General features: G+C 43.9%; 1 protein-coding gene across 4 annotated transcripts in view; it reads left to right on the forward strand.

The window, feature by feature from the left end:
• SLC26A5 (solute carrier family 26 member 5) overlaps positions 1 to 9,511 on the forward strand; it is a 47,998-nt gene that overhangs the window by 33,473 nt on the left and 5,014 nt on the right. Inside the window, exons 8-13 of one of the 4 annotated variants that reach the window (XM_029233634.1) lie at positions 1,514 to 1,661; positions 2,713 to 2,826; positions 3,620 to 3,697; positions 4,377 to 4,472; positions 4,711 to 4,817; positions 8,732 to 8,801. In XM_029233634.1, coding sequence (XP_029089467.1) covers positions 1,514 to 1,661; positions 2,713 to 2,826; positions 3,620 to 3,697; positions 4,377 to 4,472; positions 4,711 to 4,817; positions 8,732 to 8,801 — 613 coding nt within the window. The remainder of the gene's footprint in view (positions 1 to 1,513; positions 1,662 to 2,712; positions 2,827 to 3,619; positions 3,698 to 4,376; positions 4,473 to 4,710; positions 4,818 to 8,731; positions 8,802 to 9,511) is intronic. The other 3 variants (XM_029233635.1, XR_003795238.1, XR_003795239.1) reach the window with 3 other exon arrangements.

A 9,511-nucleotide genomic window follows, 5' to 3' on the forward strand; every position in this document is an offset into this window, starting at 1 on the left:
ACACACACACACACACACACACACACACACACACACACACACACACAGTAAATATATAATACAGTGTCCAGACAGTGACAGCTGACTGTTAGAGATCCCACTCACAGCAATATATCATGTTCCTTGGTTTACTTCTCTTCACTCATTGCAGCATACATTCTTTTCTCATATTCTTATTCCTCAGACCCAAACCTGCTGCCAGGCCTTCTCTCCTAGTTAGTGTTTATGTAGCAAAGTGCAAGGAAAAGACAGTGAGTTCTATAGGCAGACCCCCTGCGTCTGGTTCCCTGCTCCGTCTTCAGCAGATTACTTAACATCTGCAGGCATCCATTTTTTCACGTATAAATTGGGGTAATAATGGCACCCATCTAAAAGGATTGTTGTGAGGGCAAATGAGATGACATATATCAAGCATGTAGCACATAATCTAGGCTTAACATATGTTAGGTTCCTTTGCTCCCCTCCCTTTCCCTTACCTCAGAACCTGAGACAGCCCCTTTGTCACTGTGATATGACACAGTATGAGAAACAGTGTGGAGAGACGGGTTCTTTGTGGTTTTTGTTGTACTTAATAGATGAGCTGTTTGACCTTGGACAAGTTACTTGACCTCACTATGCGTCATTTTCCTCATCTGTAAAATGGGGATTATAACGGTACCTAGCTCACAGTGCTGTTGGAGATAGATAAACACAGAACCTGGCACAAGAGGAAGCGCCTAATGAATGACTGTAACAGTAATAATATTGTACATCAATTAATTGATATTGTTATTTAGCCCAGTGCCTTGAATTGGAGCAGGTGCCTTTGAAAACCTCTCTTGCCCCTTCCCCCGTACCATTCTGGGGAACACCTATTCTGTTCTTTTAGGACAAAGGTTCCAAACTATAAGAATGGACCACAAAAGTTAGGTTCCCCATTGGGGAGCTCCAGGAGCCACGCTTTTGGCCCCTCCAGATTCCTAAGATTCCCTGGTGTGACCCAAGGAGTATAATCTGCTGCTGCTCATTTCCCACGTTAGACGCTCACCTAAAGGGATCCAGGGAAGAAGCAGGGTCCCTACACCAAACAGCAAGGGAGAGCAGTGAGTACCTAGTGTTGCCTGGACGGTAGTAATTCTCTGATATGATAGCCCCTGTCCACCTCCCTCCTCACCTCAGTTTTTGGTTCGAATGTCTTGTGGCATCTGAGCGCTTCGCTGACCCTCTCCTCTACCTGCTCTGAGTCTTACTTACACCTGCCATACGGGCTGCCGTGAGGTATGAGGTTACTCCTTTTCTAAATAAAACGGCATTTGATCTCTGCTGATAACCCATTCAGGTAGAAAGCCGGCACTCTGGGGTTGGGGCCTGGAAAGAACTTGTGTGTCAAAGAGGGCCCTGCTTTTTGCCAAACAAGTACCCAAGTGTTGATCACCTCATCTGCAGATAATGCCCCCCTACAATGCTCCCTTCTAGCTGCATGTTTTTTTCCAGTGGTCACAATGCCCAGGTTAAAGTCAGCTTCACCTTTCAGGCTGCTACCTCCGGCCAATCCGGACACCAGCCTCTTCCACCTTGTGTACGTGGATGCCATTGCCATAGCCATCGTTGGATTTTCAGTGACCATCTCAATGGCCAAGACCTTGGCAAATAAGCATGGCTACCAGGTTGATGGCAATCAGGTAAAAATCATTAATTTCCTGCGGATGCTTCCTGGTGGCACAGTCATCTTGCTCTACTATAGGAGATAAATAAACTGGATTTCTCCATCTTGGTAGAAAAAAAATTGCTTTGGTGATGGATGTATTTGAAGCATGTATTTATTCAACACTACAGTTTTTTCGTGGTTTGTGTGCCTTAAATCATCAGAACACTGAGGTACAGACTCCTACCTCACCTCATCAGTAGGTGCAGTCTCCACTCTGAGGTTGACAGTTTGCCATACTCCTCTAGGCGCTATCCCTATTTTTAAAGCTCACAGCCTGAGAATCTAATGTTTTTCCAGAACCATTTTTACTCTACAGGAAAGCCTTCTCTTTGTTCACTGAACTTTGAGTTTATGATTCATCACTTAAACCCCGTAATACATTCTTTGCCGCCTTCTTTTATAAGATAGCTACAGATAAAGTATTTAATCTGAATACCATGAGCCATTACTTGTTTCTAAGATAAATACCCAGTGTGTATGTATCTTAGAAATTCACACTGTGCATTTCTAAGAGGAGACTAGACGCTCCATATTCATACGAGACACAGTAATCCATCTAGGAAACCCAGAAGTTGCCCTGAGATCAGGACTCACTCACTGGTCCCAAGAGGACACTGGCATGGGTTCCTTGATAAACAAGAGCCCAGGCATTTAAAAGATGCCAGCAGTCCTATTCACCAATAACTTTCTCTTAAACGACAAAAATATTTTGTCCGTTTTGCTGCAGTTTTCTTTAAAAACAAAAGCATTATTTGTGTAGAGAGTGTGTTTGGGAAAGAGGGGGCTAGGTGGTGAGCGCAACATTTATCTCCAACACAATAAAAATTCAAGGTGTTTTTCTTGAATTAATTCAAGAAATTAATGCATTAATTCCTGTTTTGAACTCATGTTAAACAAATTCTTGTGTCTGGAAAGAGAATGAAGAGACAGCCTGTACTGCTGAAAATGTGCATTAAATGGGCCATCATGCCTGGCTTCCTGAAAAATAACTGATCTCTTTTGTGCTTTGCTTCCACGTGGAAAAGGAGCTCATTGCCCTGGGACTGTGCAATTCCACTGGCTCACTCTTCCAGACTTTTGCAATTTCATGCTCCTTGTCTCGAAGCCTTGTCCAGGAGGGAACTGGAGGGAAGACACAGGTGCGTATGCAACTGGCCTCCAAGGTCTGGTGATTTGGGTGATAAACTTTAATCTGTTGATTGTATTCTGCCTGAAGATCCATGCTCCAGTGAGCTGTGTATGAATCAGAGAAAGGCATGATTGGTTGAAGCAAATCACAAGGAACTGAATCTACAGAAAAGGGGTATATTCGCCAGTCAAATCGAAAAATTAAACAACACTCCCTGCTACCAGTAAACCTCAAAGTTCAGACATAGGATGTTGTCATGAAAGCCTGAGAGTGAGTATGGGCAGGATGCCAGCACCATCCAATAGACCTTTCTGCTGTGATGGAAATGTTTGATATTTGTACTGTCCAGTATGGCAGCCACTAGCCACATGTAGCTCTTGAGCACTTGAAATGTAGCTAGTGCAACCAAGACCTGAATTTTTAATGTTATTTGATTTTACTTTTTAAGATGTAAATAGCCACATGTGGCTAGTGGCTACCACTTTGGATGGTAAAAGCCTTATCTGAACTCTTCTGGCCCCTGTGAGTCTTGGGTCAGCACCATACAACTCCTTTCCCCCACCCCTGGCACGGGCATTTCATTCAGGGTATTTAAATATTTCAGCTTCTGGTTTAAAGGCTATATGAGGAACCAAAACCTCAGAAAGGGAGTGGGAATGAGTTACAGGTTTATGTAATGGTATGGATGACTTATATGAAGCCATATCTTCCCACAGTGATTATCAAAAGACTAAGACCAACCGATGCCCCGCCTCTTACTCAGGTCTCCTAAAAGCCCCTTCCACGTGTCTTCTCTCATTCAGCTTGCAGGTTGTTTGGCCTCATTAATGATTCTGCTGGTCATATTAGCCACTGGATTCCTCTTTGAATCATTACCCCAGGTATGTAGCTTAGACTTGGTGTGAGGTTTTCTCATGTATAGAGACTTTGCTATTTTATTTGTTTATATTTTTGTGGCTGTCTCATGGGTTTTTACTGTAACCCTAGTGAGGTGGTATGAGAAAGGGCCAAGGCTAGGATCAATATCCTGTTCCACAGTCTGCCAGCAACGGGGACCTAGGGAAAGCCACCTCAGCATCTTTGATTCTCAGTTTCTTTATCTGCAAAGTGGAGGTTTTGGTTTGGCTAATCTCCAAGGTCCTTCTCTCTTTGATCTTCTATGACCTTATACTCCCATTAAAAATTTGAGGTGGCCTACACTCATAAAACGTTTAGTTACTGGAACATTTAATCTAGTAGAGCTCAGGAATGCTATAGCATAGAGAAAATCATAATGCAGGAAGACCATGGGTGAGATAAGTCCTTGAGTACCGTTTAATTCTGAACCTCTTGACCACCATGCAGGTTTGCTACTAGGATATAAGCCTGGTTTTCAAGTCCCATTTTAGCTAACCAAGTCCTGAAAATCCAGGTGTTCTTGTCTCCACATGTACCATCACTGCCCTGTAGTAAGGGAGTGGGGAAAGGACGGTGGGAGGGCAGCCACAGGACAGTGAAGGGCCAGCAGAGGGGGTCTCTGGACACAAAAGGAGAGGCACGCATGAATGTGCTGTGTTTCAGGCTGTGCTGTCGGCCATTGTGATCGTCAACCTGAAAGGAATGTTTATGCAATTCTCAGATCTCCCCTTTTTCTGGAGAACCAGCAAGATAGAGCTGGTAAGTAACAAAGGTGATTGCTAGGTGAATATGTCATAGCAACAAATGTATTGTTGCTGATAAAAATGTGAGAAAGATAAGTTACTGTGGCCAGTTATTATATGCAGTATCCAGTTAGGCAACAAGGCTAGGTACTCTGTGTGTGTGTGTGTGTGTGTGTGTGTGTGTGTGTGTGTGTGAGTGACTCTTAGGAAACTTTTCTCATGATTCTACCTGAAGCTTTCTGTCTTTTGTTTAGACCATCTGGCTTACCACTTTTGTTTCCTCCTTGTTCCTGGGATTGGACTATGGCTTGATTACTGCCGTGATCATCGCACTGATGACTGTGATTTACAGAACACAGAGGTGAGTGCACAGATTGGCATGGGTGTGTGTCCTGCCTGAGACTGCAACAGTGAGTTTAAACGTAGATCAAAGCTCGATCTGGTCAAAGTAAGCTCTTTGGTTACTTCTGGTCAGCATGAAAGGGAACTGAGGACTCATGGGGCTTGTTGACTAAATAAACAAACTGCCAAATGAAAAACTCAGTATGATCGTGCCAGATGCTCTACTCTATCACAGTTTATAATTCCATCAGTGGTTTTCTTAAAAGAGCCTAGTTTGTCTCATGGTTCCTGCCATTCTGGCCCCTGTGGCACCCTGGCTTATTTACCCTCTTGTGAGGGTAAGTGAACTGTGTGTTCTTGCAGTCTGCTTTGGCACCGGGTGCTGACATAGGTTTTGATAACATGGAGCAGACGCTGACACCAAGTTATCATATGTGGGGCTTCAGCTGTTCCTTCCTCCACCCTGAAATATTATCACCTGTCATCTCTTCTAGTACGAAGCTGAGCCCAATGGGGAAGGTATAAAATAACTTTAAAAAAATACCCTGTTCATGATAAATAAATAAATCACTATAAAGAAAAAAAAAAAAAGGAAACATTATGTTTTCAAATAGTCTGACTGGAGTCAGACAACCTTAGGTTCAAGTCCTGGCTGCACACTCTATATAAGCTCTGTGATTTTACGTGACCTCTTGGAGCCTCCGTCTCTGCCTCTATAAAATGAGACTATTACTTGCTGCCTCAAAGAGTCACAGTAAGGTTCAAATGAGAATAATGCACATGAAGAGCCTAGCACAGTGCCTGACACATCCTATGCACGCAACAAATTTAACACGGGAGGAATGAAAATGAGGTTAGTCTGTTTTTGCCTGTAGTTGCCAATCACACGATAGTTCTTAAAGTTTTGATTGTGGTATATTGAAGGGCTGCTAGATAGAAATGATGGGACGCTTCCCACTCTACAGCGTAGGAAATGAGCATTTTCCTCTTCAGAAACGACATAGAGGGAAATGTAAACATGTGGAATCTAAACTCAAAAAGTACACTGTTTTTAATAACAAACTCTACCCTGTCACCCACTTTTATGTAAAAGAAGTTCACCCTCCCACCCGTTTTTGTTTGTTTGTTTTTGGTTTTTTGGGGTTTTTTTTTGCGGTACGCAGGCCTCTCACTGTTGTGGCCTCTCCCGTTGCGGAGCACAGGCTCCGGACGCGCAGGCTCAGCGGCCATGGCTCACGGGCCCAGCCGCTCCGCGGCATGTGGGATCTTCGCGGACCGGGGCACAAACCCGTGTCCCCTGCATCGGCAGGCAGGCTCCCAACCACTGCGCCACCAGGGAAGCCCTCCCCCCCGTTTTTATACGAGCATTATTAGTACATGCAAGAGTTCTTTATCTCAGAGCTTTAGTGAACATCATGGTTTAAAAATATCTATATCCTTTAACAAGCCATGGAATAGAATTGGAGATTTTTTTTTCACTTTTTGGTGTTTTTTTTTTTTTACCCAAATAATAGTTTATGATTTCTTATCGTAAATTTTAAAGTTAGGCAGGTTGTTTTTTAAATGCTCTGCTTATTTTTCTCCCCCAAATAATTAACTAAAGTTCATTTTTAATGTTCTGTCCCTGTTGGTGATTGTGCTGGGTCTTTGTAGGTTAGAGTTTGGGGAGCCAGTATCAAGGCTACATGTTTATTTTCAGCTGCTTCTTTCTCTGTAATTAGGGCATGCTGTCCAGAGAGGGCTGGTGCTTCACTGGCTTTGCTTGTCTTCCAAACACCCAGATTCCCTCAAAGCCCACATGGTCAAGGGACAATCAGTTCATCAACAAATAGTTCCTTATGCCTCCTCCATGCAGGCGCTGTGGGTGATGCTATAAATGTGACGGAAATTCAGTTTTTGCCCCCAAGCGGGGGCAAAACATATTAAAATAATTATAATCTTAATTGGACAGTTTTTTTGGAGGGACTACTAGGTTCCCAGGGAGATACTAGACTCTAGGGATATTGCAGTAAATAAGACATAGTCCTTCCCTTCAAAAAGGCTGCACTCTCCTAAGTATGACAGATACATAATGATGATGCTAATCATGGTAATGAAGTAATGGTGGCACTAAATTATTGTAATTAGTTATGTGCCTGGCTGTGTGCGAAGATCCACGCTTTATGTCATCCATCCTTCCAGCCCAATGACTGTTAGCATCCCCGTTTCACAGATGGGGCCTAGATCGATTGAGTAACTTCGATCACACAGCAAGTGGTAGGCAATGATTCAAATATGAGTTTTTGTGAATCCAGAGGCTAACTCTTAATCAGCATTTTATAATCCATCTTCAAGAAATTGGAATACACAGTTGTAAGTGCTTCAGTTAAGTGTAAGCAAGGTACAAGTGATAATAAGCATAAGAGATGGCCAAATAAAACCCCATCAGAGTTCATAAAGAGAGACTTTCTTGCTCCTGGGGTGATTAGGGAAGAAACAGGGAGTATTTAGACCTGAGGAAGTGGGATTCCAGAGCACTCCAGCTGGTCAGGAAGGCCTTTTCCTCATCTGCCTGTTGATATCCACGTAAGTTTAGACCCCGCTCACCCAGCCAGAGAGATCCCAACTCCCCTGTGCGCCCACAGCAGCATTGTGGTCCTCCAGCACCTCACAAGTCTCCCAGTTACTTGTGTACTTGTGTGGTCCCCGTGTCCACCCCTCACTCACCTCCGCCCGCTGGCACTAGACTGCAACATGTGGACAACGTTTCGAGTCTCGTATGGAAGGTTTTCTCATAATTGGGAACTCAACTGAGAGCCTTGCCTCCCATCTCCAGTATCAGTCGTTGGTGTTATATTTGTCCACAGACGTCACTAGACTGTGAGCACCTCGGTTGTGTACACGAGGTTCCTAGAGCCCAGTACCAGCATATAGTGTGTGTTCTCTGAATGCTTGTTGAAGGAATCCACCTAGAAAAACCCCTGACATTTCTGCTGTAGATTCTGACTCACAAAGCACTTGCACATATGCGCTGAGGACACCAGAGCGTAGTAACGAGACCATGGAATGTCCGTACAAGACCTTGAGCCATATTCTGACTCTGCCAAGCTCTCTGACCTTGAACAGCTCACCTAACCCCACTGGACTTCAGTTTCTCTTCCACATGACGGCAGAAATAAGCCCAGTAGGATTTTTCATGGGCTATAATAAGGTAATACCAGGTGCTTAAGAAGTAGTACCTGTCATCATTTCAGTATCTAATTTGAGCCAGACTGTCCTATAAAAAGAATTCGGAATTTGTGCTTTAAAAAAATAATGTTTAAAATCTATTCACACCAGCCTTCAGAAAACTTTCTATGCTGATTTGAGATTTTTTTCTCCCCACACCTTCTGTTGACTAACCCCCCGCCCACTGCTCCATGAGTCAGAGACTCTTATTAGAGACAAAATGAAAATGCCCTCTCCTGCTTTAGAATTAAAACAGGAAGATAATTCTATCTACCCAGTAACATGAGATCGAGTTACACATGTCCCTGGCATGGTTTGAACTCTGCACTGAATTCATTTTTGCCCCCATCTTTAGATGCCTGAGCCTTTTGTCTTGATCAGGTTGTGTGTGTGCTATCTGGATGGTATGTACAGGATGTGTGTGTAGTGTTATGTAGTGGGTATGTACGTGGTGTGCGTATGTGCTGTGTGTGGGGGCTCTGTGTGTTGTGAGGTGTATGTGTTGTGTGCGTATATAGCGTACGTCTTGGGGATGTGTGTGGGGTGTGTTAGCCTTGGAATGGCACTGGGAATGTGAATATATGTGGCGCCCTTCCGAAGAGGCACCATAAAAGGGTCAAGTATCCCTGAAGTCACTAGCAAATCCAACGTGCAGAACCTCGTGTTTCCGTCAAGTCCTGCACACCAGCACGGTGGTATTTTAACACGCTCCCTCTCTGTCTTCAGTCCGAGCTACATAGTCCTTGGGCAGCTTCCTGACACTGATGTGTACATTGACATAGACGCGTATGAGGAGGTAGGACCTTTTTCTATCATTTTAAATGGTTGTAAGCATGTGATGTGACTGGCCAACTAGATATTATTTTTACTTAGGACAAAGAGTGGGGTGGAGAGCAGGGAGGTGTGGTGGTCAAAGCGAAAAGCCTGAACTTCAGTGTACTGTCTGGATTCAGTTTTACAGTTTATACTACACATCAGTTACACAACCTCCTAATATTTATTTTTCCTCCTTTTTTAATGAGGATAAACATATATTCTTGGACTTAAAGTATATGTTTACAAAATACTGAGGCTGTTTGCCAGGGTGGTCTGTATGGGCGTGATTTCCTTCTGATGAATTTAAACTGGTGGTAAAATACTAGTATTAGCAGTGTAAAATGTAGGTGGTGGGGCTATGGAATTTCTCCCGCTTCATTTTTTTTCCTGCTTCATTTTTTTAATATATAAATATTTCTATTCTATTTTATTTATTTTTGGCCACATTGGGTCTTTGTTGGCAGTGCACGGGCTTCTCATTGTGGTGGCTTCTTGTCGCGGAGCACGGGCTCTAGGTGCACGAGCTTCAGTAGTTGTGGCTCACGGGTTCTAGAGCGCAGGCTCAGTAGTTGCGGCGCACGGGCTTAGTTGCTCTGCGGCATGTGGGATCTTCCCGGACCGGGACCCCAACCCATGTCCCCTGCATTGGCAGGCGGATTCTTAACCACTGCACCACCAGGGAAGCCCGCA

The sequence above is a fragment of the Monodon monoceros genome, unplaced genomic scaffold (assembly GCF_005190385.1).
Source record: "Monodon monoceros isolate NGI ecotype Baffin Bay Population unplaced genomic scaffold, NGI_Narwhal_1 Super_Scaffold_2, whole genome shotgun sequence".
Taxonomy (NCBI): Eukaryota; Metazoa; Chordata; class Mammalia; order Artiodactyla; family Monodontidae; genus Monodon; species Monodon monoceros.